We start from the raw sequence: 25,751 nt of genomic DNA on the forward strand, positions 1-25,751 counted from the left end.
TCTCTTGCCGCCACCATGTAAGAAGCGCCTTTCCCCTCCTGCCATGATTCTGAGGCCTCCCCAGCCCTGTGGAACTGTAAGTCAAATTAAACCTCATTTTCTTCCCAGTCCCGGGTATGTCTTTGTCAGCTGCATGAAAACGAACTAATACAGTAAATTGGTACCAGTAGAGTGGGGCATTGCTGAAAGGATACCCGAAAATGTGGAAGCAAATTTGGAACTGGGTAACAGGCAGAGGTTGGAACAGTTTGGAGGGCTGAGAATAAGATAGGAAAATGTGGGAAAGTTTGGAACCTCCTAGAGACTTGTTGAATGGCTTTGACAAAAATGCTGATGGTGATATGAACAACAAGGTCCAGGCTGAGGTGGTCTCAGATGGAGATGAGGAACTTGTTGGGAACTGAAACAAAGGTGACTCTTGTTATGTTTTAGTAAAGAGACTGGTGGCATTTTGCCCCACCCTAGAGATTTGTGGAGCTTTGAACTTGAAAGAGATGATTTAGGGTATCTGGCAGAAGAAATTTCTAAGCAGCAAAGCATTCAAAATGTGACTTGGGTGCTGTTAAAAGCATTCCATTTTAAAAGGGAAACAGCATAAAAGTTCAGAAAATTTGTAGCCTGACGATGCAGTAGAAAAGAAAAACCTATTTTCTGAGGAGAAATTCAAGCCAGCTGCAGAAATTGCATAAGTAGCAAGGAGCCTAATGTTAATCCCCAAGACCATGGGGAAAATGTCTCCAGGCCATGTCAGAGACCACACGGCAGCCCCTCCCATCACAGGCCTGGAGCCCCAGGAGGAAAAAGTGGTTTCGTGGGCTGAGCCCAGGGTCCCCATGCTGTGTGCAGCCTAGGGACTGGGTGCCCTGTGTCCTAGCCACTCCATCCATGGCTTAAAGGGGCCAACATAGAGCTTAGGCTGTGACTTCAGAGGGTGGGAGCCCTAAGCCTTACCAGCTTCCACATGGTGTTGAGCCTGCAGGTGCACAGAAGTCAAGAATTGAGGTTTGGGATCCTCTGCCTAGATTTCAGAAGATGCATGGAAATGCCTGGATGCCCAGGCAAAAGTTTGCTGCAGGGGTGGAGCCCTTATGGAGAACCTCTGCTAGGACAGGGTAGAAGGGAATGTGGAGTCAGAGCCCCCACACAGAGTCTCTACTGGGGCAATGCCTAGTGGAGCTGTGAGAAGAGGGCCACCATCCTCCAGATCCCAGAATGGTAGACCCACTGACAGCTTGTACCGTGAGCCTGGAAAAGCCACAGACACTCAATGCCAGCCAGTGAAAGCAACTGAGAGGGAGGCTGTACCCTGCAAAGCCACAGGGGTGGAGCTGCCCAAGACCATGGGAACCCACCTCTTGCATCAGTGTGACCTGGATGTGAGACCTGGAGTCAAAGGAGATCATTCTGGAGCTTTAAAATTTGACTGCCCACTGGATTTCAGACTTGCATGGGGCCTGTAACCCCTTTGTTTTGGCCAATCTCTCCCATTTGGAATGGCTGTATTTACCCAATACCTGTACCCACATTGTATCTAGGAAGTAACTAACTTGCTTTTGATTTTCTAGGCTCATAAGCAGAAGGGTCTTGCCTTGTCTCAGGTGAGACTTTGGACTGTGGACTTTTGGGTTAATGCTGAAATGAGTTAAGACTTTGGGGGATTGCTAGGAAGGCATGATTGGTTTTGAAATGTGAGGACATGAAATTTGGTGGGGCCAGGAGTGGTATGATATGGTTTGGCTGTGTCCCCACCCAAATCTCAACTTGAATTGTATCTCCCAGAATTCCCACATGTTGTGGGAGGGACAAATGGGGAGGTAATTGAATCATGGGGGTCGTTCCCATGCTATTCTCATGAGAGTGAATAAGTCTCATGAGATCTGATGGGTTTATCAGGGTTTCCACTTTTGCTTCTTCCCCATTGTCATTATGATGTTAGCTGGTTATTTTGCTCATTAGTTGATGCAGTTTCTTCCTAGCACTGAGGGTCTTTATAATTCAGCATGTTTTTGCAGTGGCTAGTACCGATTGTTCCTTTCCAAGTTTAGTGCTTCCTTCAGGAACTCTTGTAGGGCAGGCCTGGTGGTGACAAAATCTCTCAGCATTTGCTTGTCTATAAAGGATTTTATTTCTCCTTCACTTATGAAGTTTAGTTTGGCTGGATATGAAATTCTGGGTTGAAAATTCTTTTCTTTAAGAAGGTTGAGTGTTGGCCCCCACTCTTGTAGAGTTTCTGCCAAGAGATCCGCTGTTAGTCTGATGGGCCTCCCTTTGTGGGTTACCCAACCTTTCTCTCCGGCTGCCCTTAATATTTTTTCCTTCATTTCAACTTTGGTGAATCTGACAATTATGTGTCTTGGAGTTGCTCTTCTCGAGGAGTATCTTTGTGGTATTCTCTGTATTTCCTGAATTTGAATGTTGGCCTGCCTTGCTAGGTTTGGGAAGTTCTCCTGGATAATATCCTGAAGAGTGTTTTCCAACTTGGTTCCATTCTCCCAGTCACTTTCAGGTACACCAATCAGACATAGATTTGGTCTTTTCACATAGTCCCATATTTCTTGAAGGCTTTGTTTGTTTCTTTTTACTCTTTTTTCTCTAAACTTCTCTTCTCACTTCATTTCATTCATTTGATCTTCCATCACTGATACCCTTTCTTCCACTTGATTGAATCAGCTGCTGAAGCTTGTGCATGCATCACGTAGTTCTCGTGCCATGGTTTTCAGCTCCATCACGTCATTTAAGGTCTTCTCTATGCTGTTTATTCTAGTTAGCCATTCGTCTAATCTTTTTTCCAGGTTGTTAGCTTCTTTGCGATGGGTTCAAACATCCTCCTTTAGCTCAGAGAAGTTTGTTATTGCCAATCATCTGAAGCCTTCTTCTCTCAACTCATCAAAATCATTCTCCATCCAACTTTGTTCTGTTGCTGGTGAGGAGCTGCATTCCTTTGGAGGAGAAGAGGCACTCTGATTTTTAGAATTTTCAGCTTTTCTGCTCTGGTTTCTCCCCATCTTTGTGGTTTTATCTACCTTTGGTCTTTGATGATGGTGACGTACAGATGGGGTTTTGGTGTGGATGTCCTTTCTGTTTGTTAGTTTTCCTTCTAACAGTCGGGATCCTCAGCTGCAGGTCTGCTGGAGTTTGCTGGAGGTCCCTTCCAGACCCTGTTTGCCTGGTATCACCAGCGGAGGCTGCAAAACAGCAAATATTGCAGAATGGCAAATGTTGCTGCCTGATCCTTCCTCTGGAAGCTTTGTCTCAGAGGGGCACCCAGTTGTATGAGATGTCAGTCGACCCTTACTGGGAAGTGTCTCCCAGTTAGGCTACTCAGGGGTCAGGGACCCACTTAAGGAGGCAGTCTGTCCATTCTCAGATCTCAAACTCCATGCTGGGAGAACCACTACTCTCTTCAAAGCTGTCAGACAGGGAACAATTAAGTCTGCAGAAGTTTCTGCTGCCTTTTGTTCAGCTATGCCCTGCCCCCAGAGGTGGAGTCTACAGAGGCAGGCAGGCAGGCCTCCTTGAGCTGCAGTGGGCTCCACCCAGCTCGAGCTTCCCGGCCACTTTGTTTACCTACTCAAAGCTCAGCAATGGCAGACGCCTCTCCCCCAGCCTCTTTGCCACCTTGCAGTTGGATCTCAGACTGCTGTGCTAGCAGTGAGCGAGGCTCTGTGGGTGTGGGACCCTCTGAGCCAGGCACAGGATATAATCTCCTGGTGTGCCATTTGCTAAGACCATTGGAAAAGCGCAGTATTAGGGTGGGAGTGTCCCAATTTTCCAGGTACCGTCTGTCATGGCTTTCCTTGGCTAGGAAAGGGAATTCCCTGACCCCTTGCACTTCCCAGGTGAGGCAGTGGCCTGCCCTGCTCCATGGGCTGCAACCACTGTCTGACAAGCTCCAGTGAGATGAACCCAGTACCTCAGTTGGAAATGCAGAAATCACCCATCTTCTGCATCATTCATGCTGGGAGCTGTAGACTGGAGCTGTTCCTATTCGGCCATCTTGGAACCTCCTCACTTTGCTCATTTTAGTGTTTAGAAACACAGTCCAAATCAGAAAAGCTCAACAAGCCCTGCTATTATGCAAGAGCAAAAATATTGAGAAGGAAAACAAAATGGTGAATAAATAAAAGCCTAACGAAAACTAGAGAGGAGGAAATGTGTGTTTTTCCCATCTGCCCTTATGGAGGAAAAAAAAAAAAAAAAACCCTCTGCAAGGAATGACTTAATTTTCAAGGGAAAACCTATAAACTGCTAAGCCACTGCCAAGTGCCTGCTCCCACAAACAGAATCATCTTCCTACAATAGGAAGTCATTTTCACTGTGCAATTTTCCCTCCTCTAGACTTGCATGCTTTATGCCTCTCTTGCAACACTTTATACTCATAGTAAAGGCTTTTGCTTCCAGGTCTTACCTTTCCATTATGAGAGAAACATTCTTCTTTTTAAGGCCTTTGTGGTCTAGATCAGGGTTATATAAAATGGAGGTTGTGATCCATTTGTAGGTTAGGAATTCATTTAGTGGGTCATAGTGTTTTTCTTTAACAAAATTTCATGCTATTCAGCAACCAAGTTACAGAATTTGAAATTATTTCTATGAAGAAATCTTAAAAATCTAAGTGACCTGAACCATTATGCCCCGGTGAGTGTATTAATTCTCACTTAATGGCCGTGTGTGCTCTCTACTTGAGGGACAACCACCCGTTCAATGTCATCTGAAGATGTAATTACAGTTCAGGCAGCCTCACAAAGTAGAGCACAGGTAACATCCAAATGCTACAGACAGTAAGGACTAGGGCACCTGGGGGTAGGACAGCCCCCGCTGGGCTGAGTCAGCGGGGAATGTTTCTCTGAAGATGTGGGGTTTAAGCAGGGCCCTATAAAGCCTGGATTGGACAAAAGGAGAGGAGAAAAAAAACATGGTGCCAGCTGGCCTGGGCTGAAGCTAAAAGAACAGAGGGACTGAAGGGGGTATTATAATAAGTTAGCCTGGAATTATATGGTACAAACTGGTAACCCTGGGAAAGCAAAGAAGGGGCAGAAACGAGGATGGAATCTTGGAAAGGTCTTGGTGATTGACTGGATTTTGGTTTGGATGTGAAGGTGAGAGAATCAGAAAATTCCAAAGTTTTCTATCCCATGTGAACAGGAGAGTGCAACTGACCCTTGAACAACAGGGTGATTAGGGGCACCGACCCACCCTCCACAACCCACAAACGGTCAAAAATCTGCCTATAACTTTTGACTCCCCAAAACTTAATAGAACATACTATTGACCAGAAGCCTTACTGATAACATAAAGTCAATTAACACATATTTTGTATATGTATTATATTCTGTACTCCTACAGTAAAATAAGCTAGGTAAAAATGTTATTAAGTAAATCTTAAGGAAGAGAAAATATATTTATTATTCATTAAGTGAAAGTAGATCATCACAAAGGTCTTTATCCTCATCTTCACTTTGAGAAGGCTGAACAGGAGGAGGAGAAAGAGGAGGGGTTGGTCTTGCTGTCTCAGGGGTGGCAGAGGCAGAAGAAGTGGAGGAGGTGAAAGGGGAGACAGAAGAGATGTATTGAAAAAAAATGTTTATAAGTGGACACGTGCAGTTCAAACCCATGTTGTTCCAGGGTCAACTGCAGTACTATTAACAGTAATGTGAAAAATTCAGAGAAGTTTTAAAAAGAAGTGTTATGTAATAACATTAACATTTGCTGTAGAAGTTAAACCTGTTTTAGACACCTGAGTTGCACTGAGATATCCATATTAGGGACACTAAGCAGTACAGACAGAATCCCATTCTGTAGGCACTCACTACCTGGGAGGACCAAAGCTGATATTGAACCAGTTCTTAAAATACTGAAATATTTCCATATGAGTTGGAGAAAAACTACCTGTGCAACACACACACACACACACACACTGCCACAGACCCTTTTTTAGATCTCCAGACCTAAAGAACCATGATACTTCAAAAGGCCTCAACTCCATGACTAGCTTCTGTTCCTACTGGCCAGTGTCTATGCCATATTGGTAGTACAATACTGGCAGACTGTTGACAAAACCAAGTACTAATGGTAGAAGAATAACTTCAGCTTGAGCCAGTTATTTGTCTGAAGAGCTGATGAAGGCACACACTGAGATACACTGATGGGTGGAGTCCTAGCACTCAGGCTGCTCACAGTCCAACAGGATACCAACATATAAGTAAATAAAGCAATGCGATCCAGAGTAGCAGCATCGAAGTAGCTATAAAGTGCAATAAGAGGCACAAAGAATATAGTAGTCAGTTACCCAGCCCATGGGAGGGAGGCAAAGCAGTTCCTAACAAGAGGTGATACAAGACCTGAGCAGTGAAAGATGAACAGGAGTTTGCTAGGGAGAGAAAGGAGGAAGACAAACCATTCCAAGCTGACAGACAGCAGCACTATGTAAGCCACAACCCAATATACTGTGTACAAAATAATGAAATGACAAATGTGTAATGTCTGGCACAGAGTGTCAATAATAAATAACAATAAATAATAAATATTAGAGTTTTTCTGGCAGATTTATTTCTCTGATTATGTTTTTAAAGGTTGATCCTAAAATATATTTGCATTGTCTAAGCCTACACTAGCTAAGCAAGGGATGGGCATTCAAGATATCCTGAGAGGCAGGGGTCAGTCAGTTTGGAATTTAAAAATAAAGCACGTAAAAATAAATTCACAACATCAATTAGTGTTGACTGCACTTGTTAGATGTGTGTAAGCAAAGATGAGACTTGGTGCTGCTGCAGGCCTCTCAGATGCACAGATGAGTGTGACCCAAGGTTGCTTAATGAAATCACAGAAGGGTGGTTGGTAAGTGTAAATTCCCATCTCTTTTAAAGGGTTGTTGTTTTTTTAGAAATTAGACTACATAAAAAGGCAAACCACAGCCTGTTTTAGTCTGCACTGGTCACTGTCATCTAGAGCCAATTGTTCAAGAGGAAGGAAACACTCAACGCCAAGGAGAAGAGAGTCATCACCGCTACTTTCCAAAATTGTTGTATGAGCTGCTCCCTCAAAGGAAGAGGCCATCAGTGCTCAGGAAGAGGCAGAGATTTCCGACAGTTTTAAAGGACAGTGTCTGCAGTGTGACCCACAGTTCAAGCTGCATAAAAATATAAATTCACTGACAAATGATAACAAGTACTTCCTTACTTTCCTATCTGCTGAATCACAGCCATTGTTTGGGTTGTAGTTCCTGGTTTAAATTAGATTATTCAATCACAATGATGCTGGCCAAACATGCTGGTCATATGCCATCAGGAAAACTTATCAAAAATATCATTTGTGCTGGGCACAGTGGCTCAGGCCTGTAATCCCAGAACTTTGGGAGGCTGAGTAGGAGGATCACTTGAGCCCAGGAATTCGAGACCAACCTGGGCAACCTGTAGAAACCCCATCTCTACAAAAAAATACAAAAATTAGCCAGGCATAATGGTCATACCTGTAGTCAAGCTACTCAGGAAGCTGAGATGGGAGAATTGATTGAGCCCGGGATGTCGAGGCTGCAGTGAGCCATGATCACACCACTGCACTCCCACCTGGGAGTGAGACCCTGTCTCAACAACTACAAAAAATCCAGTTGTGTCAAGTCTTAAACATATAAACACACATACTTTTGTACTAATAAAATTTAATCTGTACCAAGGCACCTTTTAAAACCCTTTTTTCCCTCCTTCTGAAGACCACAAATGTTCTGATGTAGTGGAAAAAGAAGGGAATTTGCAGACAGACCTGACTTTCAGTGCCATCTTGGCCATTTATTAGCTACTTAACCAAGTTCATGGCTTTCAGCTTGTTTTCTCAAATGCAGAATGAAAAAAATAACACCTACCAGAGGAGTCTTGTAATGATTTAGTTGGATAATACATATGTGCAACTGCCCAGCAGCAAGGGCCTGCAGGAAGTAAGGGCTTGATTTATTACTAATATATTTTGCAAGGTATTACTAGCACACACCTCCCAGCTCAAACAATATATGTCATCAGTGCTCAATATTGTCATGTGAAAGAAAAAATATGATATAAAACTTCAGCAATTTGTTCTGAGTGGTCACTTAAGAAACCATGACTTGCAAAGTAAAATTACTTTTTTAATGGCAGCTATCTTGGAACAGATAACAGAAACAGGGTAGTGTCTTGGTGACAGTAAGAACCTCTTATACACCAAATATGATGTGGCCTGGTATATGACATGTTTTTCTTTTTCCTTTCTGTTCAGTTATAGTCACCAATGCTGTGACATGTGTAATATATATTTAATATACATTCCTCATTGTATAAATAACTGAGCTATGAGGAATGGTACATATTGCAGAAATATAACATGAGTGCTTTGGATATTTTATTTTTTAAATAACCTGTGACATCACTTTCATTGTTCCACATGCTGAAGATTATAAACCCACATCTCAAGGGACTATTTATTTCCCCTTAGATGGCAGAATAATACAACTACAATCATGGTCCAAACAGCCAGGCTTCTCATAAATGTGGTTAAGGAGACTAGCTTAAATTTTCAGTCTAATATCCTTTTAAATTATACACTTTATTAAATAGAAGAACGTATTTTTATTCTAAACAACATGTTAAAAATAAGACCAGTCTCCAGGCTTTTAAAGAAAACAAAATACTTAGGTACAGTTAATCAGATTTGACTCCCTAGTCTAAGAGCTGGTAGACTTTCAAAAGCAGAATGCAAGAGAGGGACATGCAAGGACCTTTCACTCTTCCAAGAGTGAAAGATGAATACATGGCAGTGACCAGTCCATGCAGCATGGATTAGAGACTTTTACACAAACTCTATAACTTATTCCAAGCTAAATTTTATACTCAAGCTGTTGGGAAAGCTTAAAATGGATAATTTGCTCATGGACTGAGCACCAAGCTTCAGGAGAGAAAGTTCTATAGTAGTGACTTAACTCCTGCCTCACCAAAGATGTATCTTCCTTTATTCCCTTGGATAGGACCTTTTTGTGATAGTCAATGGAGGTCTCTTAACATCCTTCACTCAATGAATATATAGAGCTATCCAAAATAACTCATAGAGTTATTTTAGAAGTTTTCATAGTCCCCTTCTGATGCTAACATAGTTCCCATTAATTTAAATCTCTTCTTTCTGTAACACAAAGTCAAAGTCAGAAGAAAGTTCTGTATAATTGAAATCTCCATTATATTTTTGCTGTCCAAAATTACCCAACCTGGTGTTAGGAGCATTAAAATTCTGCTTATTCTTCAACTTTATTACTGTCTAATATGGGTTAATATCTCTAAATCAGCCATGAAATTCCTGAATTTTTTTAATTCTTAAATTTTTTGACAGGGTCTCATTCTGTCGCCCATGCTGGAGTACAGTGGTGCAATCATAGCTCTCTGCAGCCTTGACCTCCTAGGCTCAAGTGATCCTCCTGCCTCAGCCTCCCAAGTAGCTGAGACCACAGGTGCACACCACCACGCCTGGCTAATTTTTGTATTTTTTTAAAGACAGGGTCTTGCTTTCTTGCTCATGCTAGTCTCAAACTCCTGGTCTCAAGTGATCCTCCTACCTCAGCCTCTCAAAGTGCTGGAATTACAGGTGTGAACCAACATGCTTGGTTGAACTACATGAATTAAATATAAGCCACAAATTGTAAAACCTTCTGTCTATTTCTGAAATATGAAGCAACATGGTACAAGGGCTGTGATGTTGACAGAGCCAGGTTTAAATCCTGGCTCTATCACTTATCAGCTGTGCAATCATGCATAAAGCACTTCAGCCTCTGAGCCCTTTTTCCTTTATAAAATTGTAGTAACTCCCTACAGCGTAAAAGATAAATATGCATTTATTCAGTGCCATCACAAGATGAATACAAAACAACCATACTCTGATCAACTGTGTTCTGTCCCACACCATCTCAACACCAAGCTATGCTCTTAAAGTCAATGAAAGCTACAGAGAAGGAATATCCACACCATGTGTACGTAAATGGAAATAATGACAATACTGACCTCACAGTGTTGGAAGCCCACCTCCAAGGTCATCATCTTTGACCCTCCCATCTCAGTCTTACTGACCTCTTTTCAGTTCCTCCAACACAGCCTGGTCTTTCCTACCTTAGGATCTTGTACATGATATACCTTCTACCTTGACAGAAATCTTTATCACCTCCCTTCTTCTAGTTCACTCCTAATCATCTTTCTGGTCTCTCCTTTAACATCATTGCCATCTATAGGATTCCCTAATACTCCAGACTTAGGACCCCATTATAGACATCTCATACTTCCTTAAAGCATACATCACACCTATAATTACTTGTGACTATCTTCTTTCTCACTAAACTGTAAGCTGCACGAGGCCTATGTTTGCTCTCCATTTATCCCCAGCTATTAACTCGGAGTATGGCACAAAGGAAGAGTTCAACAAATATTTTTAAATGAATGTATGACTGTGCTGTTTTACTGTGTAACTGTTAGATATTATATCAACTATCATAGAGTAATACTTCATTGTTATCTGTTGGAGCTCAGAAAACAATACCCCAAAGTATTGATACTATGTCAACTATCATAGAGGGATACTTGCTGTTATCAAAGTATTGTTCCTTGGGAGTACTTTGAACTGAAGAACACTGGAAGAGTCTCAGAAGCAAAGTCTCTTTCCCTCTTCTGTCTTTCTCTCTCCTGCTCCTCTTTCTCCCCCAAGGCAGGTCATAGAAACTAGGACCCTTCTTCTCGAAAGCCAGCCATGAAGCCTAAAAATATTAAATCTAACCTTCCCCTTCCTTTCTGTATAGGAGCTGGCTACAAAGAAATTATCTGACCTACCTTGTCCCATAGCTGAGCTTAAGATCTTCATTCCAAAAGGGGTCTGACACTACATCCAGGAGGAAGGAATGCCACACAGAGACCAAGAAGAATCAGAACAGATAGACCTTGCTGAGTTTCCCCATTCAGACTATTACCACTAGGATCTTTCCCTTTTTGTTCCATCACTTTTCTACAGGACTGTCCATTCTTCATCAAACGTAAGCCTAAAAATGAAGAGTTTCCCCTGAGTTTTTTGGGTCTTCATTTCTGAAGACTCCCATATCACATAAAACTGTGCTTAAATATACTTGTTATGCTTTTCTCTTGTTAAACTGTATTTTATTATAGGAGCATTGACCATGACCCTTATGATGGGTGAGAAAAAGTATCGCACCTTTCTGCCCATACATACTGTACAACCAAATTGCAGGGCTGCTCAGAGAAAGCTTCTAAGGAAATCTGCCTTTAACAAATCTGTTTTCTCCTAACCCGTGTGGTCAATCTGCACCATATGAGCAGCAGGAAAGACAGCATCATGGGCTTGACAGAGACACAGCTGCTGCTTCTCTCCAGCCGCAGCACCACAGGGCAACCTGAACTAACATGTATGCCATAGAAAGTAAGGATTTACAAATATACACAGTTAACTGGCTTCCACTTGCAAATGAAAAACCGAAATCATAAAAAGCTTACTTTAACACTGTAATAATAAATACAGGTGGTACACAATTACCACAGAAGTAGCCTGTAAGGAGACATTCCTCTTGTTGTGTTCATTCTCCATCCCAGCCCTCGCCCATACACAAAACAAAGAAAAAACAAGAAATGCAGCATTCCCTCCCTTAATCCTTTCTCTGTAGATATGTTGGGAGAAGGAAAAGCACAAACTTCTAGCCACAGCTTCCAGACCCCAAAATAAGAAAATTAAAACAGGTAGGTCTGCCTTTATCTGACATTCTATCGTGCTCTCCAAAGGATGTGAGACAGCTAGGATCCAAGTTTCCTTAACCTTCCCCTCCTCCATATACACACACCTTCCTTACCTCAGTGTGTAGAAAAATGGGAGAGAAGGAGGGAGAAAGATACAGATTCATCAGATTTGTGAAAACAATACTCTAGGAAAAACAATGTCACAAGTGCTATGGAGGAGTATGGATGTTTACAAGACAGGATTCCTGCTTTAAATGTAGAATAAGAGAGGAGTATAAAAGATTATATATAATACAAGGCTAGAATAAGACATGTGCCATAAACGTACAAAAAAAGATTTGACCAATCACACACTGTCCAGGAGATTTAAAAATGGGCTGGGTGCAGTGGCTCCCACCTGTAATCCCAACACTTTGTGAGGTACAGGTGGAAAGATCACTTGAGGCCAGAAGTTCAAGACCAGCCTGGGCAACATAGCAAGACTCCATTTCTTTTTTTAAAAAAAAATAGCCAGGCATGGTGGCACATGCCTTTAGTCTCAGCTACTCAAGAGCCTGAGGCAGGAGGTTCACCTGAGCCCAGGAGTTTGAGGCCACGTCTGCAGTGAGCTATGATCACAGCACTGCACTCCAGCCTGGGTGACAGAGCAAGACTCTGTCTCAAAAAAAAACCAACAAAATAAAAAAGAGGAAGAAGAAAAAGGAGAAGGAGGAGGGAGGGAGGAAGGAGGGGGAGGAAGAGAAAGAAAGAAGAGGAAGAGGAAGCGAGAAGGAGAAGGATGACAGCTCCTGGAGGAGGCAGACGCAGAAGCAGCAGCAGAAGACGCAGCAGCAGGAGCAGCAGAAGCAGAAGAAAAAAAACAGCTCCTGGAGGAGGCAGTGTTAGAGGCAGGGGTTAAAAAATGGAATGGGATTGATAAAAGAGGTAAGGCCCATGGGAGAGAGAGATTCCAGGCAAAGGGAACAATGTGGATTAACGCATAGACAGGAAAGGAATGGGCATATGTGGTGAATAGATAAGCAAAATGGAAAGGCAGTTAGGGCCATAGATTGAAAGGCCTTAAATGCTACAGGATTTTGTTCTTAATAAAGCAAACAATAAAGAGTTGCAGTTTCTGAAAAGAACAGTGATTCAACTGGAGGAGAGGTGATTTATGTGACAACCCATGGGAGCTGTACCGGAGGGGGAAACTGCAGGAAGCTAGGAAGACCAACTGGTTTACTCTTCTAGTAGTCAGGGGAGGCGGTAATAGGGGCTGCAAAAAGGGGCTGTAATCACTCCCTTGCATGCAATTCTCACTACCCAGGCCTCTCTCACCTTTTTGTTCTCACTTGGCAAAAGTGCAATTCACCAACTCCACAGCCATACCCAAGAAACTGAATGTAGCTAGAGAAACATACAGCCACATCAAACGGCCTTACTAACTTACGTAACAGTTACATCAAATGGCCTTACAAAGTTAGAAAAGCTGCCCTGCAATCAAACCATATGCCCCTAGTGCATTTACTTTCCTTCTCTGCTAGAGGAGCATTTCTGTTCTCTCCCTTTCTCACTCTCGGCTGATGACCTTCCATCTTATTTTGCTGGGAAAAGAGAAGCGTTCTGAAAAACAGCACACAAGCTCTCACTACCATACCACCTTCTTACCTTCATCTGTGCCTATATGATGTGCCTAACCCAGTTTGACTATGGTCAAACTGTTCATGCTCTTGTTTTTTCATTAGATCCCATTTCCTCTTGCCTAAGATATCCCACTACCAATTCTATTTCTTTCTTGTTCCGTCACTTTCTCACTCTCTCGGCTCATTTCCCTTAGCATACATTCGATTATTTCTCCCATCTTAAAAATGGGAACCCTCTTCCCCTCCATCTACCACACCATATTTCTGCTCCCCTTCACAGCAAAATTCCCCAAAAGATTACCACACTCGTGGTCTCAATTCAGCTTCTCCCATTCTCTCTTGCATCCACTCCAGTGAGGCTTTCGCCTCCACTCACCCTCTGAGGAAATTGCTGTCAAGGTCACCATAACCTCCACATTGCTAAATCAAGTGGCCAATTCCCAGTCATTTATTTAGGCACTACTGGTTACCTTCTTATGGAAATGCTTTTTTCATTAAGTAATCAGGGTATCACACCCTCCTGGTTTTCCTCCTCCAACTGTTCCTTCTCAGTCTCCTTAACTGGTTCCCCATTTCCCTGACTCCTAAATATGCAGTGTTGAGAAGATCATCTTTAAAAGAAAAGATCATCTTCACTAACTCCTTTGTTGCTCTCTTCCAATCTCATGGTTTTACATACCATCTGTATACTAACAGCTTCAAATTTGTATTACTTGCCCCACCTTTCTTCTAAATTCTTGACACAATACCATTTCTGAAACCAAGTTCCTCTTCTCCTTCCTTCCCCAAACCTACTCCTTCTGCAGCTTTCCCCTTCTTGATAAATGACAACTCCTACCTTCTAACTGCTCAGGCCAAAAACCTTGGAGTCATCTTCAATTCTTTATCTCACAACCTACATCTAATTCATCAACTATACCTCTCAGCTACACCTTCAAAAATATCCAGAATCTGAGCACTTCTCAGCCTCCACCACTACCACACTAATCCAAGCCACCATCGTCTCTAATCTGAAATTTTGCAACAACCTGGTCTTTCTGTTTTCCCCCTTTCCCCTACATAGTCTATTCTCAACACAATAGCCAAAGTGTTTCTTAAGATTTATTAATCAGAGTCATTCTTCTGCCCCTAAAGCTCCAAAGGCTTCTCATCTCATTCTGATTTACGGCCAAATTCCTTACAATGGCCCAGATGTCCCCGCATTATCTGGCTCCCTGAACCTCCTTTCTGTCCTCCTCTAGTACTCTCTCCCTGGGGCATGTCCCTCCAGACATACCATCCTCCCTACAGTTCCTCCCACTGAGCACACACCTACCTCAGGGTTTTTGCACTTGACCTTCCCTGCCTAGACATTCCCTGTGCCTAGAATGTTTTTCCCCATGCCTAGAATGCTCTTTCCCCAGTGCCTCGAATATAGTAGGCACCTAATAAAAAATTAGGTAAATGAATTTAGACAGACATTGAACATTCGTTTTCTATTTTGCTTTTTTCATTTATTATTAATGCATAAACATTTTATCACATTGTCAGAATACTTTAAGACCATAATTTTTCGGGCTAACAATATTCCATTTTATAGACATACCACAAGTTATTTACAATTTGGGACTGAAAAACCAGGATATTTACAAATGGGATATTTTGGATGTTTCTTCCTTTGATATTTCTGAACTTCACTTCACTTTTAGAAGTGAATCTACTAGTGAGAATATGTACCTCACAGGATTGTTGTAAAGCTGAATATGAACTAATAAGTGGACACAGAGACATCAGTTTTGTTACTACTGCTTAGATTACAGAGACATCATGATGTCAATGAAAGATCATAGATCTTGAAAGAAACAGATAAAAAACATGACTCACAATATTGTCCTTTAATAGCTTAAGACACTTAACCTCTATGAGTTTCCATTAAACCATCTATTTCAAAAAGCGATTATATTAATAATAATTAAAAAGAGATGTAAAAGAGTTTAGCATAATATTGAGCTCAGAGTAGATAATCAATAAATGTTCATTCACTCACTTCTCATAAACAATACCTAGGGTTTTTAAAATTGTGAACCAGAAAGAAAAAAATATTTTTATAAATTATCCCATTACATACATATTGTTAAATAGATAATAAAAATTTTCAATACAGAATTATTCTTTTTAATTAACAATTACTCAACACTTACCAAAGCACACTTAAGATTACAAAAATCTATATATCAATTTTGTTTCTTTTATTATAATAAAGCTAGGAAAAACAATTATTTTTAATTACTGAATGATGGTATCAATAAATAAGTTCCTTTTTATCATGTGCTTTAATGTACACACACAACAGGTCAGTAAACTATTATAATGATGACAAGTTAAGCAAGAAAACATTTTAAAAATTCGCCTCACTTCAGGGCTATTTCTTGAAGCAATCTGTGTGTTGGAGTCAGATGAATGCCAAGACATTACAAAATTTTCAGTGTTTTCCATGTTGTTTCGATATAAGTTTGAGTATATGCAATTGGAATGGTCAACAAGTACAATTTGAACTCCTTCAGGATATAGTCATCTATGCCTGGCCAGGACCTAGCCCAGTGCCTGACATACAAAAGACACCAGATCAGCACTGAGTAGGTAGGTAGGTGGGTGGGTAAGTGACTGATTGAGTATGGTAGTCATTAGTGCTGTCTGTCTAGGCACTACAAAGCCAATACTTTTTGTCTCCCTACCCTGTGATTGGGTACAGTCATTTAACCAGTTCTAGCCAAGGAATTGTGAGAAGAAGTGACATAAGTAATTTCCATTTTGGAGCATTCATATGAGATCTTCCATGTTCTTTTTCCACTGCTAAGTGTTCATGAAAGCATATGCTAAAAAGGAAACCCCGATCAGCCACTTAGTCTCTGAGTGAAAGCAGGAGCACAGCCCCCTGCTCATTCAATTGGAAGTTTATGACAGTAAGGGTCATACATTTTGTTAGGTTAAGTGACCGAAATTCATAAATTTTACTATAGCAGCAAAACCTAACTTATCCTGAATAATACAAGCAAGGTAATGGCATTCATTTCAGCACTAGAAATTAATCAGAGTTTAATTTCAGAAAAAAAAAATGGTACAGATAAGTAGTATAGCTCAGTATAATAATTTAACCTGTCTATATGATAGTTCTCTTGCTCGCCGAGTTTGATGGCTCCTGCCTGTAATCCTAGCACTTTGGGAGACCAAGGTAAGAGGATTGCTTGAGGACAAGAGTTCAAGACCAGCCTGGGCAACATAACGAGATCCCATCTCTACAAAAAGATTAAAAAATTAGCCAGGCATTGTGGTGTACACCTGTAGTCCCAGCTACCCGGGATGCTGAGGTGGGAGGATCACTTGAGCCCATAGGTTCAAGGCTCTAGTGAGCTATGATCACATGGCTTCACTCCAGCCTGAGTGACAGAGCAAGATCCTGTCTAAAAACAAACAAACAAAAAGGATAGTTCTCTTGCCTACAAAATGGAATAATAGCATCTACCTCATAGAACAGTAATAGGGATTAATTAAGTGAATGTCTATTAAGTACTTAGGATAATATTTACGGTATTTGAAGCTTTCAATAAATGGTAGTAAATTACTATCATTAATAATGCATTAGACACATTTACACTACATATGTAATTTTACTTTCATCTCTTACTCCTTATTCATTTTAATTTATGGTCAATTTTTTCAATTCATAATATCTTTATTAAGAAGTACCATATCCTGTCAGAACCATATAAAAAAATAAAAAGAAGTACCATCCAAGGCACTAGGAATGAAGACAAGTAAGATCTACCATCAAGGTATTCTCCTTACCTATGATTCTCCTTTCTTCTCCAATAGACCCACAACCAAGCAAACTTTAAAATCATAAACACAATGTTTTATTATAATATAAATCAACTATGCAATATTATAAATATTGTACCAATTGAAGAGGTGATTACTTTTTAATTTAAAAACTCTTTATATGTTATGGGTCTGTGTCTTATTCAAAGTCAAGATAGTAAAGTTGTTTAGGTCCAATTCATCAAAGGCAATTAATGTTATGGCAAAAAACAAAACTTGTACCCACATTCCCACTGTTCCTAACGCAGTGCCCTATAAACAGGAGGCACTCAGTGAACAGAATTATAGGTAAATCAGAGGTCAGCAGATCCAATCCATTTATCTTACAAATTAGTAAAATGAGATCTAGAGGGTTAGGCAACTTGCCCAAAAGTATGATGTGATTTAGTGGCAAGGCTGATCCTAGAACCCAAACTTTGAAAATGTTTTAAAAGTCTAAATTCTCTAAAGCACAAAGTTCCTGCAGTATGCTGACAGAGGAATATAAACAAGTCAGTGAAAAACCTAAAGTTAATTTTTATTGAAATTAGATTTTAGCATTAGCTAGTAAGAAATTTAAAACTCAGCTATCAGAAAGACAGTGTTAGATTTACTATTGTTATCAAGAGAAGAAGGTACTTCCAAAAACCTAAAAGGGTAAATTCATTACCATATTTCCCCCCAACACTTTATCAACACTTAAAATAGCATAGAAAGAAAAATAGAAATAGTTTCATATGCTTCTTTTTATGTACAGAATCTTGTGTGAAAAGAATGATTTTAAGCAAGAAAAAAGGTTAATTCCTAGGCCACAAGTCTATTAAAGTATTGATTATTTTAATCCTATTGATTTTTAAAAAGTGAAGGGGTTAATTAAAGCCATGCACATTAGGAAACTGCAAGATAAAAATAATGTTTATCATTTATTGTTTACTAACTGTTATGCACTGTGCTAAATATGCACTTTACACATACCACCTCTTTTTACAACAAACTTATGGGATAGGTAATATAATTATCTCCATTTTGCTGATTATGAAAATAGGGGCTGCCTCTGAGTAACTTACTCAGGTAGTGGCAGAAACAGAACTTGCTCTCAAACCTGTTTGCCTCTAAATGGTATGCTTTAGGTTTTGTTGTAGTTGTTTTTTATTTTTTGTAGAGACAGGGTCTCACTATGTTGCCCAACCTGGTCTCTAGCTCCTGCCCTCAAGTGATCCTCCTAGCCTCTCAAAATGCTAGGATTACAGGTGTGAGCCACCACACCCAGCACTAAAAGCTGTGCTTTTAACCACCCTCCTGTTCAAGCTCTATCAAGTTTCTGACCCTCTATAATTTAGATCAAGGTCAATCCATCATATCTAAGGGGAAGGCTACATGATCTCTAAGGCCCCTTCTAAAAATGATTCTGTGTCACCAAACACATAAATCAGTTCTGAATTCACACAATATTTCTGACAGGACACTCCAGGCCTAAGGGAAAGTCCATCAATAGATGAACAGATAAGAAGAGGAGAAAGGGGAAGAAAAATTTAAAGGAGGAGGAGAAAGATCTTTATCAACATGCCCTACAAGGTGCCTAACATAGCTAGACATAACATTTTACTAGACATCAGGGCCACTGTGACAAAGGTGGGAAAGGGGAACCTAGAACAGGAATTGAAAGTGGAACTATAAAGGATGTACATAAATTTAAATAGCTTAGCCCACTGATGTGATCCCCTCACAGCAAATGAGGAAGGAGCTGCAGAAGTCAGTGACCATGAGCTCAATGCTGGGCCAACACACAGACTTGTAACAGAAACAATGATCAGCAGTTAAATAGGAATAGCTGGGTACTAAGTTTTCAGAAGAGGCATTACCACTATTGTCATGCATTTGGATGAGAGTGTATTTTCAGGACAGAGTTGTGAAGGAACTAGCACTTGTTCCATCAAGTTGTTTAAATTCCTACCATGTTTTATGCACCATCCATGTGGCTTTCATTTGTTACGACACTGAACTCTGACAACAACCTTGGTGGATGTGATGATTAATTTTATATGCCAACTTTATAGGCCATGGTGCCCGGCTATTTAGTCAAATATCATTCTAGATGTTTTTGTGAAGGTATTTTTTGGATGAGATTAACATTTATATCAGCGGACTTTAAATCAGTGGACTTTACCCTCCATAATTTGGGTGGGCCTTATCTAATCAGTTTAAGGCCTTAATAGAACAAAGTTTGACTTCCCCTCACTTTGGGAGGCCAAGGCGGGTGGATCACTTGAGGTCAGGAATTCAAGACCAGCCTGGCCAACATGGTAAAACCCTGTCTGTATTTTAAAAACTGCAAAAATTAGCCAGGCATGGTGGCGGGCACCTGTAATCCTAGCTACTCGGGAGGCTAAGGCAGGGGAATCACTTGAACCCAGGAGGCAGACGTTGCAGTGAGCCGAGATCTCACCACTGCACCCCAGCCTGGGCAACAGAGCGAGACTCCAACTCAAAAAAAAAAAGACTGACTTCCCCTAAGCAAGAAGAAATTCTGCCAGCAGAATGCCTGTGCATCCAAACTGCAACTCTTCCCTGGGTTTCCAGCCTCCAACCTACCCTGAAGATTTTGGACTTACTAAGCTTCCACAATTACATGAGCCAATTCCTTAATAAAAATCTCTCTTGTAGAGAGAGAAACACACAGACACACACCCTAATACAATAGATATTGCTCCCAATTTTACCACTGAGAAAAATGATGGCCTGACAGGACCCATTCTCCCTCTTCACTACATCACACACTAAAATGTGTGATTCGGGACTCGCATTCTAGCCTGAGGGGCTCAGGTGGGAGGTACAAGGTAATAAGCATGCAACATTGTAACCACAAGCCACATATTCCAGAGAGCCCTTTATGACACTGATACCACACATACTACACATGTACCCAGAGCCTTGATGTGCCCAAGTGATGTACTATCCTCTCTCTGGTCTTCTAATTCAGTTATTTCAGGTAAAAGAAATCAAATAGTCCTATCTAACTCAATATTTGAAGACCTTGAAAAAGGAGGAAAAAATAATTAGTAAAGAATTAAAGTAAAAGATAAAAAGAAAAAGAAAAAATGATTTGTGACAATTAAATGATGGTAGCCTTTGCTTTGTTTAGGTTCTTTTTGAATAATCATGCATTCACTCTTTCAACAACTATTTATTTTGTGCTTTATACTTTTTTATAGGCTCTTCTAGGTATTGTAGAGTACTAACGAGCTGGAGGGACACATACAATATAGTAAATGTGCAGGATGAAAAAAGACCAACTAAATTTCCTTAAAGAAGTCAAAGATTCGCAGAAGAGGTGAGGCATTTCTGCTGGAATAGAATTATGAGTTTAAATAGTGGAGAAGAGGGATGGTATTCCAGACAGAATTTCTGACACAGTAAAAGTCACTTGAGTCTGTTAGGTTGCTAAAAGTGGGAGCTGGGATGGGGAATTATGGCAGAATATAAAGTTGGAACGACCAGCTAGGGTTACATAGTAAGGAACAATGGATTCCCATGCCAAGGTGTTTGGCCTTTATCCTGCAATCAGAGTTATGAAGAATTTCTAAGCAGGGGAGGGATAAGACCATGGGCTAAGCCTTTTTAGAGACCACTCCATAAAACCACATCCTTTATATACATAGAAGGACAGCTGGGTCCAGCTTGGTCACTGGGGCAGATATAACCACAGGTAAATCATTATAAAGTTTAATAAAAATTAAACCTTGAATAAAAAACTAAGCCTTACAGTTTTAATAAGTTTATTACTAGAAGGCATCAAAGTATTTCATGTGCTCTAACTTAAAAAATTAAAGTTGAGTTCACACATAGTCCTAACTAAAAATCAATGGTTCAGAAATTGGCAACTAGTATAATTATGCAATAAATACATATGTAAAAGTTTTCCTCAGAAAATGAAATAAAACTCAATTGGAATTGACAGAAGAAAAATTATTATTATGGTAATAAATACATACGTGGAATCTGTATCCTAAAATATAAATTAAATATAAGCCAGTGGACAAAATGTGGCTGAGTAAAGCTGGACTTTGCATATCATCAAAAATGGAAAAAGAAACAGTGTTGAATTATATTTCTAAGGAGTGTAGTGGCCAAGAAAAGAATCTACAATCAAGGAACATAAATTAGGAACTAAGGTACTAACAACTCATTTGTTCCCTTCCACCCTTTCATTCTTTCACTCTCTTCTTTTCTGCTGATAGTTCTCTTTTTCATCAATCCCAATGGGATTTTAGAGATCTTCCATTCCAATAGTCCTCCCCCCCGTTTTACTTTAGCAGTTGAGTTCTGCAAATAGTTGTATATAAAATCCCAGCATATAAAACAGGTAAAAGCTGAAAGAGATCCAAGAGAGGGTACTAGAGCACCTAATTTGGCCTCCACTTCAGCCTTCATCCACTTTCCCTCTGAAACAGCTCCCCAAAGAGCCCTTAATTTTCCTCAGTAAAGTGTAAAACACATTGGTCCTTGTCCCAACCCTCCTAATTTACAAATGAGGGAATTATGCCCTACAGAATTAATTTAAGGGAGTTGCCTGAGAAAAAAGATTATTTCCTAGTACCCCTGCTAAAATTAAAATGTTTTCTCTTCCTCATAAACTTGAACTCAAATGTCTGGGTTAAAAATTGTTTCTTGGCTGGGGACACAGTGGCACACGCCTGCAATCCCAGCCCTTTGGGAGGCCAAGACAGGGGCATCGCTTGAGCCCAGGAGTTCAAGACCAGCCTAGGCAAGATGACAAAATCCCATCTCTATTTTTAAAAATAAAAAAATTTTTAAATTATTTCTAAGTTATTCTGGAAGTCTATGACATCCCTCTACCACAAATTCCCATTCCAAATTCACATAAGGGCTGGGCTCGGTGGCTCACGCCTGTAATCCCAACACTTTGGGAGGCTGATGCAGAAGGATTATTAAGCCCACAAGTTCAAGACTAGCCTGGGCAACATAGTGAGCCTTGTCTCTACACAATTAACAACAACAAAATTTCACATAGGTCTATAACCACATATTATATGAGTGCCTACTTGAAGCCAGATACTCTGCTAAGAGTACGTTATCTGCTCTCATTCAACCATCACCACAAACCCCAAGAGATCAAGGAACTAGGCTCACAGAAGTACTGTAACCTGCCCAAGGTCACAGAGCTAGCAGGGTGGAATCCGGTTCTATCTGACTCCTAAAGCCAAGCTTCAGACCCTTGCACTCTTTCTAATCCCAACCTTTTCCAAATCTTTTCCTATTTTTACACAGGCTTTCAGAAATGCTGAACTGTAAGGATTACTTGTCATTTCACAGAGGATGTACTTTTCCATCAAGACCTGTGGGGGAATGCCTCATGCTGCAGCCAAGCACAAAGGCATCAAGCCCAAAAACCTCTAATTTCACGTTACAGACCATAGAAAGGCGAATCCCCACCCCCACCACAAACTCCTACAACTCCTTTTACAAGCATAGGCTACATACATTCAGTCTTATGGGGAATAGGGACTGTCAACAATTCTTAATAATAGGGCTACAAAATCAGCTCTGAGCTGACCCCTTATGAGAGGCTGGCTTTTAGGATGGATAATTATCCAATATTTTCTAATAGGTAAAGATATTAAAATTTGTATTTAGGGCTGCCTTGGGGCAAAGGATGACTATCACCGCAGACTAGGTACCAGAGCTGGCATTTAATAATTTGAATTTGAGGGAAGGTCAAGGGAGTTCGGATTGGGGCACCCTCTGGGAGCAGAGGGAGTTGAAGTGACTGTCGTGTCCAATTACAGAAAAGCCTGAATCAAGAGTATGCAGCCAAAACTACTACCAAATTATTGGTAATGGGAGGAGAAAATTTAAACAGAACTGGGATTTGGGACCACCTTCTGGAAGATGTTAGCCAAAAACCGAACAGATCCTAGGCATCAAGGGGTGTGAATTTCGAGGTAGGCTCCGTTGCCCGGGCTCTGAGGGTCAGGGTTCCCGGCGGTTGGGCCTGGGACGGCGAAGCCCCCGCGCCCCCTTACCTTCTGTTGGAAGTAGAGAACCGAATAGTTCTTGGCTACAGCCGGGAGGGATGTGGGGTTGGTTGGCAAGTGTAGGCTGCCGAGGGCCCTTAAGGCCGGCCGGAGGGCTATGGTGGCCCAGGGCGCCAGAAAAGACAGAAGCAGGAGCAGGAGGGCTCGGCGGCCCATGGCTCAGGCTGGAGACTGCAGTGCGGGTGGGAGGGCGAAAAGGAGGCCAGCAGAAGCGCACAGGCTAAGCCCTGCCCAGCCTGCAGCTCCGCCCGCCGCAAAACAGCTCCTCCCAGGGGAAACCCAAAGCCAGCCAGCTCCTCAGAGACGCCGCCCAAGCCAGGTCACCACAGCCACTCCGCCCCCATCCCCGAGGACACCGCCTCCACTCCACTTTCCTCTCGTGCCATCTGCTCCTTAGCACTCACCTTCATTGCAGTCACACCCCAAGTCTGCCCTTATCATGCTAGGGCCTTTTCCTACCTCATCGCTGTAGCCCATGCTTTATCTATAGCGCCCCCGAAGCCCACCTGTCCTTCAGGTCACCCAATATCCCTACCATTATTATCACCACCAAACCCTGCCCTGGCCGCCCCAATTCCATTGCGACACCTCCTGCCTTCCGCAAATCCTACATAATGGCAATAACAGCTACCATGACAATTTATTGAAGGTTCACTACAGGCCAGTGTATCACGAGGCAGGAAGGCACACGCATCATCTCCTCTAACTAAATCGTCACAGCAATCTTGTGCGTCGTATATGATTGTTATTCCCATCTACAGATGTGGAAACTGAGGCTCAGAGAGGTGCGGGAACTTGCACTAGATCACTCAGCAGTGAGCGGAGCACGTCGTCGCAGACCGCTGGGTCCAGGTCCAAAGACTGTGCTCCTTGCACCCACCTCCATCATGGAGCCTAACCACTCCCTATGATACTCCGTTCTTGGGTCACCCCAAAACTGTGTTGCTCGCACAACCCATCCATTACACAGGTCGCCCCGGGTCCACATCGCCCCTAAATCCCGCCAGGTCCCGGTCCCTTCTTTCAAATAACGCCCCCTTTCTTCTCCGGCACCCGAAAACCCACTCCGCGCTCCACCCCCCTCCTGCCTCCTGCCACCGCCCCCTTCCTCCCTCCGCCCGTGGGTAGTGCTAGCCCCTAGGACAGCGCCGGGTCTGGCTTCCAAAGCTCCCTCAACCCTCTTCACCCAGCTTCCATTCCCTCTTTCAGTCACCCCGCCAGACCCCAGGGCGCTGCGGCTCACTCCACACTTCCCCGGGATCCCTACGCCCAGGAGGCTCAGCGAAGCTCCAAATCCAATTTTACGGACTGTACTACTGATCCACCTGTCGGGGAGAAAGACTCTACCCGCAGTTTGACGAAAATGGTCGTTCCCAGATGCTTGTAGGATTTCCTCGCTAAGCTCCACCCTCTGCGGCGCCTTCTTCTGATTGCCTCTGAGTAATCAGAGCCAAAGCGTTACTTCCGGCGGAAAAGGACGCGGGAGATTCGATTGGAAGGCTGCCGGCGTGCTACTGAGTTCGGCCGGTCCGAGTCACTGTGCGTCGCCTGGGCCCGTTCCTGGTCTTCTCCCCCAGGTGAGCTGGGTAAAGGGGTTCTCGGGAAGCCCAAGAGCCGGAGACTCCTAAGGAGGCTCTTAACTTCATTATGAATGAGACCCACCCAGAGCCCGGCGCTTGTTTTTTCACAAGTGGTTCTCTGTAAACGGGCAGCCATGAGGGTAACAGAATATAAACGTCAGTTATTTTATTTTAGACTCAGTGCTTTTGCAATCACCTAACGAACGTTTATTGAACACTTACAGTGCCATCGAGCTAGACTCGGAGTGAGCTTTTAGAATCGGAAATAGGAAAAGGCGCGACTCTTGTTTCTGTAATGTGCAAATACGTATTCAGCGGGCCACTGTGCAGAGTAGTACGTGCTGAAAGGGGATCTTCCAAAATGCTGTGATGGCTTAGAAGGAACATACTTTAACTGAGCCATGTGCTTAAACCAGAGCTTGAAAGTTTTCTTCCTTTTCACATCCTGCCAGTCCCTACCAGCCTCTTGAATATCTCATCTGTTCACTTCTCTCCGTTTTTTACTGACGTTATTTTGGTTCGACCCTATGACTGCTACATAGCTGTGATAGTAACCCCCCCTCCCCCCCCCGCCCCAGCTGGTTCTCCTGCTTTCAATCTTGCTACCTTCCAGTCCAGTCTCCGCATTGCTGGGCTGATAAAGTTCATATTTGACCGAGGCACTCCCCATTGAAAACCTTTCAGTCGCTCCTATTTGCCCTCAGGTTTAAGCCCAAAGTCTTTAACATGACTTGCAGACTCTTTCCTATCTGACTTTTGCCTGGCTCTTCAGCCCTAGTGGTTTTCCACCGCTCCAGCCATATAGAATGTCTTTTGTGTTCCTGAAGTGCACTATCCTTCTCACCCCAAACCGTCTTCTGACCCTGTCCCTGACCTGGCTAATTCTTAGTCAGTTTGCAAAGCCTTTTAAATCAGAAACCC

The 25,751-nt window shown here is 42.1% G+C and overlaps 2 protein-coding genes across 9 annotated transcripts in view; one reads left to right on the forward strand and one right to left on the reverse strand.

Moving 5' to 3' along the window:
• The window catches only part of PRCP (prolylcarboxypeptidase), a 77,292-nt gene extending 52,600 nt beyond the window's left edge, over positions 1-24,692 (reverse strand). The window contains exon 1 of one of the 7 annotated variants that reach the window (XR_010147296.1): positions 23,239-23,406. Coding sequence is in view for 1 of the 7 variants with exons in the window: in XM_001175153.6 (XP_001175153.1) it covers positions 23,239-23,406 (168 nt within the window). In the remaining 6 variants the exon portion in view is untranslated. Of the gene's footprint in view, positions 1-7,855; positions 7,920-23,238; positions 23,455-24,473 lie in introns of those variants that run through there. The other 6 variants (XM_009423827.5, XM_063783313.1, XM_063783314.1 and 3 more) reach the window with 6 other exon arrangements.
• DDIAS (DNA damage induced apoptosis suppressor) overlaps positions 23,244-25,751 on the forward strand; it is a 34,399-nt gene continuing 31,891 nt past the window's right edge. Inside the window, exons 1-2 of one of the 2 annotated variants that reach the window (XM_054661577.2) lie at positions 23,244-23,569; positions 24,460-24,827. The gene's annotated coding sequence lies outside the window, so the exon portion shown is untranslated. Of the gene's footprint in view, positions 23,570-24,459; positions 24,828-25,751 lie in introns of those variants that run through there. The other variant, XM_009423824.3, reaches the window with a different exon arrangement.

The sequence above is a fragment of the Pan troglodytes genome, chromosome 9, assembly GCF_028858775.2.
Source record: "Pan troglodytes isolate AG18354 chromosome 9, NHGRI_mPanTro3-v2.0_pri, whole genome shotgun sequence".
NCBI lineage: Eukaryota > Metazoa > Chordata > Mammalia > Primates > Hominidae > Pan > Pan troglodytes.